This window comes from Macaca thibetana, chromosome 9 (genome assembly GCF_024542745.1).
Source record: "Macaca thibetana thibetana isolate TM-01 chromosome 9, ASM2454274v1, whole genome shotgun sequence".
Lineage (NCBI taxonomy): Eukaryota > Metazoa > Chordata > Mammalia > Primates > Cercopithecidae > Macaca > Macaca thibetana.
Window position 1 is genome coordinate 34,971,689 of NC_065586.1, and position 17,675 is coordinate 34,989,363.

General features: G+C 40.3%; 2 protein-coding genes across 36 annotated transcripts in view; both read left to right on the top strand.

Annotated features, from left to right (window-relative positions):
- The window catches only part of CCNY (cyclin Y), an 876,528-nt gene that overhangs the window by 501,564 nt on the left and 357,289 nt on the right, over positions 1-17,675 (top strand). The gene's annotated exons all lie outside the window — the stretch shown is intronic.
- CREM (cAMP responsive element modulator) overlaps positions 1-17,675 on the top strand; it is an 86,829-nt gene that overhangs the window by 61,537 nt on the left and 7,617 nt on the right. For 9 of the 35 annotated variants that reach the window (XM_050804798.1, XM_050804812.1, XM_050804799.1 and 6 more), the window contains 2 exons: positions 1,227-1,415; positions 14,233-14,268. The exons of 6 other annotated variants lie outside the window; for them this stretch is intronic. In XM_050804798.1, the coding sequence (XP_050660755.1) occupies positions 1,227-1,415; positions 14,233-14,268 (225 nt within the window). Of the gene's footprint in view, positions 1-1,226; positions 1,416-7,915; positions 8,024-8,460; positions 8,992-9,263; positions 9,372-14,232; positions 14,269-17,675 lie in introns of those variants that run through there. 20 more of the 35 variants (XM_050804795.1, XM_050804796.1, XM_050804801.1 and 17 more) reach the window with 13 other exon arrangements.

The window sequence follows — 17,675 nt, forward strand, 5'->3', positions numbered from 1 at the left end:
TGAGACACTTGGTAGAGATAAATATTGTAGCACAAATCCTTTTAGTAACAGTTACTTTTTAAGGACCTTTCCAACTTGACATTTTATATTTCAGGATTCTCCTGACAGACAAAATGGCAAAGATTACACTTTTCTAGACTTGAGCTTTATAACCAAAATATTTTAATATAAATTTATATATAAATATATGTATATTTATAACATATGTTATATATGACATATATGACATATAATTACATATATAATTATATATTTTTATATAAATATATATAAAAATACGTTGGTTATATATATAACATATATATAATTGTATGTATGTATTTCTTTTTTTTTTTTTCTTTTGTAACGGAGTTTCTGTTGCCCAGGCTGGAGTGCAGTACCGCGATCTCAGCTCACTGCAACCTCCACCTCCCGGGTTCAAGTGATTCTCCTATCTCAGCCTCCCGAGTAACTGGGACTACAGGCGCCTGCCACCACGCCTGGCTGATTTTTGTATCTTTAGTAGAGATGGGGTTTCACCATATTGATCAGGCTGGTCTCAAACTCCTGACCTCAGGTGATCTGACCACCTTGGCCTCCCAAAGTGCTGAGATTACAGGCGTGAGCCACTGCACCTGACCTATATATTTCTTAAAAACTACTTTCTTTTGATGACAAATTAGAAAAGTAGTTAGCTGAATGAAGGTACAAATTCATTTTAATTGTAATATTAAATGGGAATTTTTCTCTTTTCTTTCCTTTTTTTAGAGACAGGGTCTCCCTATGTTACCCAGCCTGGCCTCGAACTCCTGGGCTCAAGCAGCCCTCCTGCCTTGTCCTCCCAAAGTGCTGGGATCACAAGTGTGAGCCACCACACCTGGCCTTAAATGGGAATTTTAAATGGTAGAAGAATGGTGTTTGTAAGGAAAAACATCTGAGAGAATGGAGAAGACCAGGAAGCTGGACTCTCCCTGTCTGCTTCTCCACTCTTCCTCTTGAGTGATGTAGTTAGCTGGATGCTAAGGAGTAGGAACACTCCATGGGCTCTATGAATCTCAAACAGTTATTTTCAGGTGTTTATAAGCTTTTCCTAGCGTATTGTCCCATGACGAATTCAGCATAGAAAATAAGGGTAACCTGAGAAAGAAGCAATGGTAATAAATAGACCCAGAGTATATTCTTCCAGTAGGGGATTATTAAAAATAAATCTTGAAATTCTCTAATATTTCTTTTCTTTTTCTGTTAAGTTGCTATAGCCCAAGGTGGAACAATCCAGATTTCTAACCCAGGATCTGATGGTGTTCAGGGACTGCAGGCATTAACAATGACAAATTCAGGAGCTCCTCCACCAGGTGCTACAATTGTACAGTATGCAGCACAATCAGCTGATGGCACACAGCAGTTCTTTGTCCCAGGCAGCCAGGTTGTTGTTCAAGGTATATTTTATTAATCTAATACATTTAGAATACCTATGGATTACTATATCACACCACTGAGTGGTGATTTTATAGTTTTCTGAAATATATCAAAGGTAGATGGAGGGGGGGGTTGGGACGCACTTAAAAACGCTTACAAAAGAAATATTTTAATACATTAAATAGCAAATTAAGTTTTATCATTTTTCACCTTTTAGCAGGTTTTACTGGCTCTGGAGAAAGGCCAGATTCAGAGTAGCATGACAGAAAAAGAGAGAGAGAAACATGAATGAATTTTGTTTTGTTTTGTTTTGTTTTTGAGATGGACTCTCACTCTGGTGCCCAGGCCGGAGTGCAGTGGTGTGATCTCGGCTCACTGCAACCTCTGCCTCCTGGGTTCAAGTGATTCTTCTGCCTCAGCTTCCCAAGGATCTGGGATTACAGACATGTGCCACCACGCCTGGCTAATTTTTGTATTTTTAGTAGAGACGGGGTTTCACCACGTAGGGCAGGCTGGTCTTGAACTCCTGACCTCAAGTGAAGGCCTCAGCCTCCTAAAGTGCTGGGATTACAGGCATGATCCACCGTGCCCAGCCACATGAATGAATTTTTAAATTAAGTAAATATCCTTCATTTGGGGATTGCAAATGTTGTACCTAATAGATTTATATTACCTAATCTGTGACAATTTAAGTATTCAGGCTATGATGCCCCAAATTTGAGTTTTTCCCCAGCTGTTACTTTCAAGTCTAATTTCTAGGTAATTCATTTCAAAACAAATGCTGACTTTGGGTTTTTTTGTTTTTTGTTTGTTTTTTTGATGGTTCTTAGTATGTTTGAATTCTGAGGTATCCATTCTAGTTCTTACGGAAGCTGTCAGTAGTGAAATAAAAGTTGAGATGTAGCCCTAAGCTTTTAGGGTTACCTGAGATTTCAACTATTTCAACTGGATTTGCGATATACATTATTTTAATTTAATTCAGTTGTGCTTATGATAACTATAATAGATGTATTTAATATAGCTTTCAAAACTCCTGTGTTTTAATTGAATTCTGTTCCTTTTGGTCCATTTGCTTAGGATTCAGGATTTAGCACTAATTTTTTTTTTTTAATTTATTTATTTTATTTATTTATTTATTTATTTATTTTTGAGATGGAGTCTTGCTCTGTTGCCCAGGCTGTAGTGCAGCAGTGCGATCTCGGCTCACTGCAACCTCCGCCTTCTCGGGTTCACACCAATCTCCTGCCTCAGCCTCCGGAGTAGCTGGGACTATAGGTGCCCACCACCACACCCAGCTAATTTTTTTTGTATTTTTAGTAGAGACAGGGTTTCATTGTGTTAGCCAGGATGGCCTTGATCTCCTGTGCTTGTGATCCTCGTGATACAAAAAATTAGCTGAGCGTGATGGCAGGCGCCTATAGTCCCAGCTACTTGTGAGGCTGAGGCAGGAGAATGGCGTGAACCCAGCAGGCAGAGCTTGCAGTGAGCAGAAATGGTGCCACTGCACTCCAGCCTGGGCGAGAGTGCGAGACTTCGTCTAAAAAAAAAAATTACTTTTCTTCACAAGTCACAAAGATATTTTTCCACATTTTTTTCTATTTGCTTTATGGTTTTACCTTTCACATTTATGTCTTTAATGTATCTGGGCTTCACTTCTGTGTATAGTATTTGGTGGGAATTCATTTTTAACTTATATGGAGCCATTCCCAAGGGTTTGTTGTTTCCTCATTGGTGAATGGGGAAGCCTTAATTAGACAGTAGGTTTGCTTGTGCACGTGGATCTGGCCCGTCTTCTGTCTGATTCATCTTTTTCTGAATGCCAGTGCCATACGTGTTTGTTATCTCATAGAACAAGTTCCCCTTGTCTTTTTTCTCAGTTTGATGGAGGGTTAGCTTTTTGTGCACTATTATTCTTTCATATGCATTTGGAATAAGTTTGAGTTTGTAAGTAGTAGTAGTAATAATAATAAAACCAATGATGAGACTGCATTAATTTTGTTTTGTTTTGTTTTTTGAGACAGAGTCTCGCTCTGTTGCTCAGGCTGGAGTGCAGTGGTGCAATCTCCGCTCACTGCAAGCTCTGCCTCCTGGGTTCACGCCATTCTCCTGCCTCAGCCTCCTGAGTAGCTGGGACTCCAGGCACCTGCCACCACGCCCAACTAATTTTTTTGTATTTTTAGTAGAGAGGGATTTCACCGTGTTAGCCAGGATGGTCTGGATCTCCTGACCTCATGATCCGCCCGCCTCGGCCTCCCAAAGTGCTGCGATTACAGGCGTGAGCCACTGTGCCTGGCTGAGACTACATATAATTTAGGGACAGCTGCATAATGTTAAATTGACCTATCCCAAACCATAGAATGTCTTGTTTATTCAGATCTCATTTTACTTCTTTTAACAGTTGAACATTTTTCTTCATGGGGGTCTTGCATATTCTTTCTTCAGTTGGTTCCTAAATACTTTATGGGTTTTGTTGCCGTTACAATGGTACCTTATTTTTTGTTATATTTTCTCATTGTTGCTGGTGTAGAGAAATACAGATTATTTTAAGTCGATCTTTTATCTATTAACTTTGCTAAACTCTAATTACTTCTAATAATTTACTGATTCTTTGTGAATCGGTCTGTGATCCTATGTGAATGTTTATACAAATAGTGATGTTTTCTTTCCTTCCTTCCAATCTTTATTCCTCTTTTCTTTTTTTCTTTTCCTTAAATAATCATGGCCAGGAGCTCCAGTTTAAACGCAGCAAGGCCAGTGGGCATTCTTGTCTTCCTGAACTTAGTGGCAGTGTTGCCTGCCCGCCTTCTGCCTTCATCTCACTGAAGGGCTGTGTCAGCTTCTTTGTGGATTCTCAGTGCCTGTCTTGGCTGATGCCTCAGCAGTATTTAACACTGTCAACTTCTGCTTCCTCCGCTTCCTGAGACTGTGTCCTCCTTGCTCTTCTCTCTCTGCTGCTTCTCTGTCAGTCTCGTTGCTGGGCGAAGCTTCCCCTGCCCCTGTCCTGAGTGTTTCAGTGATCTTCACGCTCGCTCCCCCACCCTCTTCCTGCTGAGCTCCCTCCCTGAAGGACTCCCTCCCACCCTGGCTTCAGTTCACTGTGACTATGTCCTGACTCCAGCTGGTTCCTTAGATGGCCCACACATACCTCTGATACAAATCCCTGAAACCCGTTGTTCCTATCTTCAGTGACCAACCACTACTATCCCACCTGGTGCTTGATGCCAGAAACCTGGATGTTGTCCCATATTCTCCCCAGTCTCCACTCAAAGTCACTGTGTAGATTCTTCTCCCTGGCTGAACCATACATGCTTCTGCCACTCCACGCCCCTCTGTCCTGGCCCTGGCCCTGGCCCTGGCCTGGGTGCTGTCCCTCTGACCCAGGCTACCCCTGTGGGCTGCAGTCTCCAGCAGCCACCAGAAGCTGGCTATTGTGGAATAGCTTTCTGATCCTCCTAATCATGCCAGAGGCATCAGCTCCTTTCTTGGCTCAGTTTTTTGGGAATTGTTCCTGAAAATTCAGCTAGACTCTTCATTCCTCACAGTGATTCTGGGAGCCACTGATACTTCTTAAAAACCGCAGCTTCTTGCCCCTAACATCTCCATTACTGCATTGCACTGTTTTTCTTTTCTTCTTCTTCTTTTTTTTTTTTTTTTTTTTTTTTTGAGACAGAGTCTCACTCTGTTGGCCAAGCTGGAGTGCATTGGTTGGAATGCAGTGGTGTGATCTCGGCTCACTGCAACCTCTGTCTCCTGGGCTCAAGCATTTCTCCTGCCTCGGCTTCCCAAGTAGCTGGGATTACAGGCATGTACCACCACGCCCAACTAATTTTTGTATTTTTAATAGAGATGGGGTTATACCATGTTGGCCAGGCTGGGTCTCGAACTCCTGACTTTAGGTAATCCCCCCATCTCGGCCTCCCAAAGTGCTACAATCACAGGCGTAAACCACCGGCACCTGGCATCTGGGGTCTTTTTTATAAGGGCATTAATCCTGTTCACAAGGGTGCCACCCTTATGACCTTATCACCTCTCAGAGGTCCCACCTCCAAATACTATTGCGTTGGAAGTTAGGATTTCAACAGAGGAAATTGGGCAGGGATACAAACATTCAGTCTATAGCATCCTCTCGAAAGCATCCATAAATGTCTGTGACCTGTTTAGACAAAGCCCCAAATCTTTCATGTGGCCCAAATCTTTGCTTAATCAAAGCCTTGCTTTCTTTAATAGCTGCCTACCTCTCCATTTCTCCCTCTTTTGTAATACAGCTCTTTATTTCATTTCCTGGAATAGGCTCTCTCCCTCCAGGGCCGCCTGCACACATACTGATTGCCTGATAAGAATACTTTCCCTGATTGTATGCCCTACTCCTGTTTCACCTTAAATGATTCTTCCTCCAGGAAGCCTTGCCTATCCTCCACATCTGGCTTAGGCAACCCCCTGTGAGTTCCTGCTGTACTTCCTTGGGCACACATCATGTTATATTGTGGCTCTGCGTGTCTTGGTAGATGGTAAGTTCTATTTGGACAAATACCTAGCACAGACCTTGGCATGTGATAAATGTTCAGTAAGCATTTACCAAATGAAAGTGAAATATTCTTCCTCTGAAAATGTGATTTGTTCCATGTGTGATTTGTTCCATGTGAGATTAACTGGTCCAGGGAATATATTAAAACTTTACTAAGAGCAGTAATCAACTAAGCAACCCATTTCCCTTCTTTCTTTCCTTCCTTGACTTTTTTTTCACACCAGTATTTATTGAGCATCTATGTGCCAATTTAAAGGAATGCTGACGTAAAAATCAATTTCTTACTGATTTTCTGAAATTTGAAATAAAATTTCCTAAGCGTTTTTGGGCCCAAACCCTCAGGTGTGGCTGGGACAGCAAAGAGTCCCTGCTGGAGCCCCAGATTGGGGTTGATGCCTAGGTCTAGGTGACCATCCAGGCTTTCTTACTCAGCCAATGTATCTTCAGCTGAATTGAAACCCTAGCCCCCTTGTCAGGTATCCTGGAGAATTACTAGAAACGTGGACACCCCCTGAAACTTTACCTCCTGAGCATCTGAGGTGTACAGTCCTTACCTTTACTGGAAGATGATTAAATTAAATACAGCTAAAATGTGGTGGGATGTCCTTTCATTGACATAAGGTTGGGTTGAATTCTAATCATACAAGGGGAAAGGGCTTTGTACAACTCACTGATAAAAACAAAAGGTCGGCCAGGCGCCGTGTCTCACGCCTATAATCCCAGCACTTTGGGAGGCTGAGGTGGGCGGATCACCTGAAGTAAGGAGTTCGAGACCAGCCTGGCTAACGTGGTGAAACCCCGTCTCTACTAAAAATACAAAAATTAGCCAGCTGTGGTGGGCACCTGTAATCCCAGCTACTCGGGAGGCTGAGGCAGGAGAATCATTTGAACCCGGGAGGCGGAGGTTGCAGTGAGCCAAGACCGCACCTTTGCACTCCAGCCTGGGGGAGAATAGCGAGACTTTGTCTCAAAAAAAAAAAAAAAAAAAAAAAGACAAAAGGTCTCAGTGGCATGTCACTTATTTTTTTTGCAGTGGAAATGCCAATAATTTTTTTCCAGGCTATGGTCTGTTCTACGGTTGAACATTTGCCCATTTTTGTGTCTAACCTTATAATCACTGAATTTTCTATAATGATCCAGCTTACTATGTGCTGAGCCTTCATTAAGTGATCCAAATAAAATTTGACATTTAAAAAAAAATGTATAAATAGTAATTTTGATTTATTTATGAATTTTAAAAAATCACAAAAGTCTTTTCAGGTTGGTTTAATCTGGTAAAACAATGTATTAGGTTGAATCAACATGAAACTGCTATTTTTGTGGGCCAAAAGGTCAAATATCAGCAAGTTCATGTGATTCAGTCTAGTACTTATGGGGGAATACTACATAATACTTGCTCCATTGGCACAGTGAATTTTAAAAATTTCATTATCTACTCCCTTCAAGTGAAGGTAGCAAATTCTGTATCACCTTAGGAAGAGTTGGATTTTTTGATGGTGTAGCAAATAGCTCAGCAAATAAAAATGTGTTAAGTAAACACAGGTGGCTGGATATTTCTTGGTGAATTTAGAAGTGACTATGGAATACGGTATTTCTTTCCTGATAATCAATGTGTTTTTTTTTTTTTTTTTTTTATCCCCAAAGTTTAAATCTCCAAGTGTTTTTTTCCTCCTGTAAGTTAGGAAAATGTATAGCGTTTATTCTCACTATGTTTACCTAGAAACCTTGGACACAACAATAATAAAGAAGTAGCCCTGTAAGATACAATCATGTAACTTTTAGTGCTAAAAGAAACATTATTATTATTATTATTATTATGCCAGAGCCCACCTCAAACAGATTTCTATGTAAAAATGAGAAACAAGAGCATTAAGATGGTTTATTACAGGAAGAGTTTTTATAGGGCTGGGGTTTCAGTGAGCTCGCCTGTGACAAAGCAAATTGATGGCAGTGATAGGCTAGTGATGTCATTGTGATGTCAGTCCTCCTGCTTATCCTGCACATGCTTGTTAATTTGGAACACTTTATGTTGAACTGTGGTAGAGGAAACAAGACAGTTCTGTCTGCAGAAGCCCATTATGGCTGTAACTGGAGATGACACAGGTAAGAATGTTAAAGAGGGGTTTCAGTTAATTCTGCAGATTGTTTTGAAGTTTAGGAAGTATTCAGGAACATCTGAGTGTTTCAGAAAGTGTTACTCTCCTAGTCACTTAGGTTTAAGACTTTTTTGAAATACACATCTATATATATTCAGCTCACTTTGTTAAGGCATCTTAGTGTGATTGTTTCTTTGCTCAATATTCTATTGCTGCTTGACTGAGGCACTAATCCTCTCTTCCTCCCTCTGTCCTCCCTCCCCTCCTCCCCCTTCCCCCCTTCCCCTCCTCCCTTCCTCCCCTCTTCTCTTCCCTTCTCTTCCTCCCCTGCATCTCTGTGTCTCTCTTTCATGTGCATACCATTCTGCCCTACTAAAATAAGCTGTTACTTCATCTGCAACCTGTTGCAAATTCAGTCTAGCCGCAGGTTAAACATACAGTATATACTGTTCACGTTCTGATTTCGTTACTGTGGGCAAATGCAGCTCCAAACAGAATAGGAAAAACCCGCGTGTTATGGATGTTTGTGTGCCTACTTGTTTCTTTCCTCCTGTATTTAAAATGGTCTGTTCAGCTAATTGAGTTCAAAGGGCTGATGTCATTACATTTCCTGGAATCGTGTTTCAGCAGGGGAAGTGGAAAAGTTAAACTCCAAGCGAGCTGCACATTGACGTCAGTTCCGAGTCATGTTGTGATTTAGTCAGTTCCTTTCTGTTTTGTAAAATGCTGCTGACAGATTTAGAGTTAACTGGCTCACCACTGCCTCTGCCTCCAAGCTCCCTTTTAGACTGAATAGCTTTTCTTGTTAGCCCTACTTTAACATTTCTTTTGAAGTGGGTATCTGCTTGAAGAGGGAGACACGTCACGAAACTGTAATGCATGAACAGAACTCGGGAGTTGTCTGGCCAGCTTAGTGGTAAGATCGAGCCTCCTACTGAGGCCGTCCCTGCACGCGCCTGGTGAGAAATGGACGATGTATGTATAAGCTGGCGGATTCTTTACTCTTAGTCCATCTATAGGAACTTGCGATTCAGAGCGCTCTCTAGTGTTCAGTCAGGGAAGTGCTTGTCTTTTACTTGACTCTCCCAGCCTCTGGTATTTAAATTTGTAATGGGTTATTTTTCACTAGGTTTGCTTTTCTCAGTAACAGATAGTGATTTCGAAAGACTTAGTTACTAATAACCTTTGTGTGCTTGCAGCGTTGTTTATTCAGTGGTCTTGTTTGTAATACAATACTGAATTTGCAGTTGAATTAAGAAAGAGTGGATGGTTTTAAACAACTTCACTACAATTTAGCTCTTCGAAGTTAATGGGTCTCAGCCCTCTTTCTGGATAGGAACACTGGATTGTCTTGAGTAAGTAAAACGTGTATTACATTGTTTTTAAAACTGTCTTGAGGAGCTATTTTTTTTTCTCAAAGAAGGTTTGTGAAGTTCTAGAGATGCTATAGACTGCAGAACTCAAATGATGAATTTATTTTAAGATATAGATGAACATCTCAAACACTGCATGTCATATGATTCTTAGAACCAGAAGGCACTTTTGTACATATATTTATTTTCTAAAAATTATTGGTTTATATCTTTCTTTACCAGGCCTTTCATTCCTATTCCCCTTTTGACTTGTCTAAGCATAAGACTCATAACAAAAAATAAAATAAAATGATGTGAAAACGCTGTGTACTTTTTTTTTTTTTTTTTTTGAGCCGGAGTCTCGCTCTGTCGTCCAGCCTGGAGTGCAGTGCTGCCATCTCGGCTCACTACAAGCTCTGCCTCCCGGGTTCACGCCATTCTCCTGCCTCAGCCTCGTGAGTAGCTGGGTCTACAGGCGCCTGCCACCGCGCCCGGCTGATTTTTTGTATTTTTAGTAGAGACAGAGTTTCACCGTGTTAGCCAGGATGGTCTCGATTTCCTGATCTCGTGATCCACCCGCCCGCCTCGGCAACGCTGTGTACTTCTAACCACTATTTATAAATAGATAAACATTTTTGACATTTGTTTTTACAGAATGAACATAACATCCTTGAAAGTTTTTTTCACAGTTTTACCAATAATGCTACACATGATTGAATTTCCCTTTCGAATTTAAACTTATCAAAATGCCGAAACTTTAACATGTCAAACAACAGAACACTTTTTCAAAAGACCTGATTTTGCCTTTGGAAATAATATTTTTTAAATCTGGTCAATTCTTACAGAATCAGTGCTACTTGAAAAATGAGTAATAAGTTTTATTTCATTTTTATTTATTTATTTATGAGACAGAGTCTCGCTCTATTGCCCAGGCTGGAGTGCAGTGGCACGATGTCAGCTCACTGCAAGCTCGGCATCCTGGGTTCACGCCATTCTCCTGCCTCAGCCTCCCAAGTAGCTGGGACTACAGGTGCCCGCCACAATGCCTGGCTAATTTTTTTTTTTTTTTTTTTGTATTTTAGTAGAGACGGAGTTTCACCGTGTTGGCCAGGATGGTCTCGATCTCCTGACCTCGTGATCTGCCCGCCTCGGCCTCCCAAAGTGCTGGGATTACAGGCATGAGCCACCGCGCCTGGCCTCATTTTACTTTATTTTTTAAAGCCAAAAGAGCACAGGATTAAGGGACTTTTTTGAAGGTGTAGTAGAGTAGCTTTAGGAACCAGACCTCTGGGCTCTCAGTTCTGGGGTAACCCTGTGGATCGGCAGACCAAGTAGATTGAGCTAGATTAGTGGCTTGAAACTTTTCAACCATGACCCACATTATATCACGACAAAGTGGACCTATGTGTGTGTGTGTACCCTACATTTATATAAAACATGTTTCAGACATAATTCTTATCCTTAACAAAATGTGATGTACCCATAATTCCTTTTCTGTCCTTTTTTTAAAATGCTTTTCTTGACCCATGACATTTACTTTATGACCCGTTAATGGTCTACAGCTTACAGTTTGAAAAACTCTAATCTAGACCGAAATCAGGCTCCTAGCACTAATGGCTGGCCTAGAAAAGATATTAGCATTTACTTACAGGATCATGAAATGAAATATAAAAAGTAAATGACTGGGCGTGGTGGCTCACGCCTGTAAACCCAACACTTTGGGAGGCTGAGGCGGGCGGATCACAAGCTCAGGAGTTCGAGACCAGGCTGACCAACATGGTGAAACCCCGTCTCTACTAAAAATACAAAAATTAGCCAGGTGTGGCACGCATCTGTAATCCCAGCTACTCAGGAAGCTGAGGCAAGAGAATGGCTTGAACCGGGGAGGCAGAGATTGCAATGAGCCGAGATTGTGCCACTACACTCCAGCCTGGGCAACAGAGCAAGACTCTATCTCAAAATAAATAAATAAATAACTGACTATAGTTTATGGGATTATGTTATTGACTTTGTGGGGCATAAGTTACATTTTTATTAGAAATTGCCTTTTGTTTTATTCATAAACTGATTCTGTTAGCATAATTTCCTATCTTTTAGAGTCTGAGTCTCACATTGCATTCTGGCTGGATTTCTGAATTGTTAAACTTTCCAACAAATTTGGAAAATGAGTGTCTTAGTTAATATTTGATGCATGAGAATAAGGATATATATCATCTTTGTGAAAGGAGGCTATTAGCAATTATTTTTGCTTAGAAATATTTACATAAAATAATAATTTGGAGGCCCGACGTGGTGGCTCACACCTGTAATCCCAGCACTTTGGGAGGCCGAGGCGGGCAGATCACCTGAAGTCAGGAGTTCAAGACCAGCCTGGCCAACATGATGAAACCCCATCTCCATAAAAATACAAAAATTAGCCAGGCATGGTGGCACATGCCTGTAATCCCAGCTACTCGGGAGGCTGAGGTGGAAGAACCGCTTGAACCCGGAAGATGGAGGTTGCAGTGAGCTGAGATCGTGCCATTGCACTCCAGCCTGGGTGACAGAGCGAGACTCCATCGCAACAACAACAAAAAAGAATAATGTCATTTAGATTGTGACAGCTTCTTGAAGTTGGTAGCTGAGCAAGTTATAATCACTTTGGAAGTGGAAATAACAAGGCATTTATCTACCTTAAGATTCAGTAAACCAAATCTGCAGGGTGAAATTGGAAATTACTCATGTTATTTTCCTACTACTTTTGAAAAATGTATAATGAAATGTAATTTGGAATATTTATTTCACTTTGCTCTGTTTTATTTGCCTGTATGAATATATTAGGCAAATATATTCATTTATATTCTAATAAAATAATTATACTTTGCATTTATGTAAACTTTAAAAAAATCACTTAATATTACAAATAAACATGAATACAAACTGTAGCAAGTGCTGTCAAAGAAACTATCAGATTGTGAGTGACACAGAAACATCTGGACATACAGGTTAAGGGATCAAGTAGGCCTCACTAGGAAACCATGTTCAAATGCTAAAAAAGGCAGTTTACAGGCATTCTCACTGATACATGCCCAGCTACACCCGGGTCAGACTGGGTAAATGACTTCCAATTTCACAAAGCTAGCAAGTAGTGAACCTGTTCGAGTCTTCAGAATCCTCGGGTTCTGTTCATAGCATATTAATGTGACTCCTCAAAACTCACCTGACATTGACACACGAGTGCAGTGTCATGTGAGTACATGCTGCTACACACTGCTTATAAAACATATAAAATGAGGTTAGGTTAGCATCATTTTAAGTCATTAAAATGGCTTTTTTTTTTTTTTAAAGACAGAGTTTCACTCTTGTTGCCCAGGCTGGAGTACAGTGGCGTGATCTTGGCTCACTGCAACCTCTGCCTTCCAGGTTCAAGTGATTCTTCTGCCTCAGCCTCCCAAGTAGCTGAGATTACAAGCGCCCACCACCACACCTGGCTAATTTTGCATTTTTAGTAGAGACAGGGTTTCACCATTTGGTCAGGCTGGTCTTGAACTCCTGACCTCAAGGGATCCACCTGCCTCAGCCTCCCAAAGTGCTGGGATTAAAGGCATGAGCCACCACAGCCAGCCTAAAATTGAATTTTTTATAGATTATTATTACTCTCAGAGAACAATAGAGCATATATTTGCTATTATATGGAACATTAAATTTCAGTGTTCATAATTTCCCATCTTTTTTATAGACTGACTCATAGATTTTCACATACTAAACAACTTTAAAAGGTCCTTTATGTATAACTTACTTAGCTGGGCTGTGATAATAATTTCATAATGTGTGCATATGTGAAAGCATCACATTGTACACTTGGAGTATATACAATTTTTGTCAATTACACCTCAAAGCTGAAAAGATTTTGGTGAGTTATCTATGCGGTCTATGTGTTACAGTGATTGTAGCAAATTTGAAAATGATCGGTGCTTAAATAGCTATTTTTATGTAGGATTTAATTTTCACGGAGAAGGGAACGTTTTTGGCAGTGTGGGACACCAGGCACGGAAATGTAGGATCTGGGTATTAGGAGCAGGTGGTGGTAGGGAGGAAGAGAACCACAGCAGTGGTGATGATGTCAGCAGCTTACCAGAGCTAGGGATAGAAGCCCCCGACTTAGAAGTGTGACATCTAAGTTAACCTCTGCTGCTTACTTAAAGGTGTATTTAGGATTAGTGCCATGCTGTGAAATGGCGTATGAAAGCAGGAACTCTCTATTTATTCAGTCTTTGTGCTCAGTACTACAGATATCTTAATAAATAAGCAATTGAATAAAATCACCATCATTTGGAGTGCTGAGAAATGATTTCACTTTGGAATTTACCAACATAGGTACTTGGCTGGGTTTCTTATTTATTTCTTTGTTTCCTATTCTCACTTGAGGTTTTTTTTCAGTTTTCTTCTTTCCAGTCTGATGAGAGTATATCTTTGGCCATTCGAGGTTCTATTATAAATGATTGCATACATTGAAAAGGACATCTTACATTGTCTTTAATAATATATTCTCTAAAGGAATATAATGATATATAATTTTATAAGTTTTTAATAGGCATATTCTTTAACAAAATAAGGAATAAGAGCCATAAATTTTGATTCCTTGGGTTTGTTAGAAGGGAAATTCCAGGGGGAAATGGGTTTATGGATGTTATATGTGTTTTAACTAATATACATTGTAAGCATAATTTGGAACATTGTCTTTCAGAACTTAAGGAGGGGAAGAGGAAGGGAACTAACATTTGTGGAGTGCCTGCCATGTGCCAGGCACTGTGCTAGACACTTTGACATACATTATAGGGTTTATTGTGAGTACTAAATGAGATACTGTATCCCCATTTTACAGATGAGGAAACTGAACTTGCCCCAAGTCACATGGCTGGTAAGTGGCAGAGCTGGACTAGAACCCAGACTCCAAACCCCATGCTTTTTCTGCTGTACCGTGTTTAAAGCTTGCAAAGAGAGGTATGAAGTTAATGACCAAAACTGAGAGTTTTAGGAATTTTCTTTTCCCATGAAATATTTGATACTGAACCTAAAAAAAAATTTTAAAAATGCTTTCATGTCAGGAGCTAGATGGAAACACGTCATAATGAGAACGCCTTTGTTTTTAAAATGCTATGTTAGACTTATCTAAAGTACATCTAAGTAAGATTTAAGAAATAATGCCTTTTATCAAGAAAGGCCACTTTGAAGAGACACATCGCATCTTGTAGGACTTTCCATGTCTTAGAGGTAAAGGTTTAGCTATAATAATGTAAGTTTATAAGAAAGACTGCTTATTTTAAGCATTCCAAATGACAGCAGCCTTGTGCAAAACCCCAGGAAGTTCAAATTTTACTTCATATAGTACACATAAACTCATGAAACACCCATTATATGCCAAGTACTGTGCTAGATTCTAGGGGATTCTGGGGTTAAAAAGATACTATCCCTGATTTGTCTTAAAGTTTTTGCTTTCCTGAGAATAAAGTTAGTGTATAAATATCTTACAGTCTTTCTTCAATCATGATTGTTAGTTCCCCACTGATAACCCATATATTTTCAGAATATGAAAATTCTAGATTAAAAATAATTTGGACACTTTCAGTAGTTAAATGGGACAGGAAGTGGCCTTTATAAGAGTACAGGAATAGCAGTGTGTCATCAGAGAACGCAGGATGGTCTTTGAACTGTGATCCTTGGTATCTTATCTGCTTTAAATTTCCACTGAGTTCATATTATTGGAAATTTGAAGCTAACTAAGATAAATATTTTTTATAACTTGTTTTAAAATTAAAACTTGTGACATTTAGATTTTTTCAAAACAAGAGATTTTCTTTGTATCTTTATTTTTTTAGGAGACAGGGTCTTGCTATGTTGCCCAGGCTGGACTTGAACTCTTGGGCTCAAGTGATCCTCATGCCTCAGCCTCTGAAGGAGCTGGGATTACAGGCATGAGCCACTGTGCACAGCTGTCTTTGCCCATATCTGTTAAAATGTACTTTACTAATAAGATTATATTTGAGTATATGGAATTTGTCCATTGACCATTAGAAGTATACCACTATATAGATCCGTTGGGATATCATAGAAATTTATGCAAATTCCTACTAATTTATACTAATTCCTGTTTCTGGCTTGAACTAATGCACTGTCATTTTTATTTTATTGAGGGAAGTAAAAGGAATATATGATACCTCTGAAAAATTATAATAAAACCCAGTAACCTAACATCTCAGAACTAATACATCTGAATATATCATCCCCTTCCAAGTTATTTTAAAGTGGTATTTTTTTCTGAGCTATTGCTCAAAATGTTTTTAAGAATTCTTAGTTTGGAATTGCCATTATCTTTCATGGTGCCAAATTTGGTCCCTTGAGGGTGGTTGTTGCTTCTGGAAACAGGCAAGAGTTGTTGAGAATCATTTCTGATAAATATAAGGCCAATGAATGAACTTCCTTTTTTCTTTTCTTTTTTCCTTTTTTTCCTTTTTTTCCTGAGACAGGGTCTTGCTGTGTCGCCCAGGCTGGAGTAAAGTAGCATAGTCACGGCTTACTGCAGCCTCAACCTCCTGGGCTCACATGATCTTCCCACCTGAGGCCCTGGAACCACAGACGCATGTCACCACACCTGGTTAATTTTTGTATTTCTTGTAGAGATCGGGTTTCTCCATGTTGCCCAGGCTGGTCTTGAACTCCTGGACTCAAGTGAACCTCCCACCTTGGCCTTCCAAAATGCTGGGATTATAGGTGTAAGCCACCATGTCTGCCCTTGAACTGCATTTTTCACCTGTGACTAATGCAGGGTCACCTGTGACCCACCCTTTTTTAAAAAAAAAAAAAAAAGTTTTTTGTGGCCGAGCGCAGTGGCTCACGCCTCTGATCCCGGCACTTCGGGAGGCCAAGGTGGGTAGATTACGAGGTCAGGAGTTCGAGACCATCCTGGCCAAAATGGTGAAATCTCATCTCTACTAAAAATACAAAAATTAGCCGGGTGCGGTGGCAGGCATCTGTAATCCCAGCTACTCGGAAGGCTGAGGCAGGATATTTTGCTTGAACCTGTGAGGCAGAGGTTGCAGTGAGCCGAGATTGTGCCACTGCACTCTACCCTGGGCAGCAGAGCAAGATTCCGTCTCCAAAAAAAAAAAAAATTTTTTTTTTTTTTAAAACTAGCTTTTGTATATCATGGAACCATCCTGCTCTAACTTCATATTACAAGAAAACAGCAAACGTCTACAGAACTAGAGTGTAATGAGCCCCTCTCTACCTATTACTTTTACTGCACGTCTGTGTGAGCAGTGTTTGGAAAGAACGATCCTAGACCGAGGTCCCTATCCATGCTGCCTGCACGTGTCATCCTGGTGTGATGTAAACTTCTCATTCCTCACTGGCTATTGTTCCAATTTTAGAAGGCCTAGGTGGCCACCAGCTGTTCCATTGTTTCAGCCTTTATTACCCCATAACCTTCTTCCCTGGATGTGGGTGAAGAGAGAAAAGAGGAGAACTATGTTATTCTCTGCTCCACTTCATCTCCTCTGACAATACAATGAAGATACTTTAAACAATCTGTTAAGTTAGTTTATAACTGGCTTAACGTGACTTTCTTAACTATCTCAGAGCTATGCAGTTTTGTACGACTCATTGAGTTGTCTGTGTATGCATTATTTTGAATAGTCACAAAAACAAATTTAGGACTTTTCTCAAGTTTATTCATATGCTGGTGATCATTAGTCACAATTAGGCCGGGCGTGGTGGCTCACGCCTGTAATTCCAGCACTTTGGGAGGCCGAGGCAGGCGGATCACAAGGTCAGGAGATGGAGACCATCCTGGCCAACCTGGTGAAACCCCGTCTCTACTAAAAATACAAAAATTAGCTGGGCATGATGGCGTGTGCCTGTAATCCCAGCTACTCGGGAGGCTGAGGCAAGATAATCACTTGAACCAGGGAGTAGGAGGTTGCAGTGAGCCAAGATCGCACCACTGCACTCCAGCCTGGAGCCAGCAAAACTCCAGCCTGGAGTCAGCAAAACTCCGTCTCAAAAAAAAGAATTATTACCTATCACCAATGTTTTAAAATTACATGTAGAAGGAAAAGGCAGTACAACCTTATAAATGATATTTTTATTAATTCTATGAAAATCTTTAAGTGAGCTTCCTTGAAAGCCACGTTTTTAACTGTTGTATTCTTTCACCTAATTCTCAAGCCTTAGAAGGCAAAAATCTGGCATATACCCAAATAGAAGCACATAAATCAGTTAATCTTTGTTTAACTGTTTTAAAGTTTCAGTGATAATATCCTATTTAGC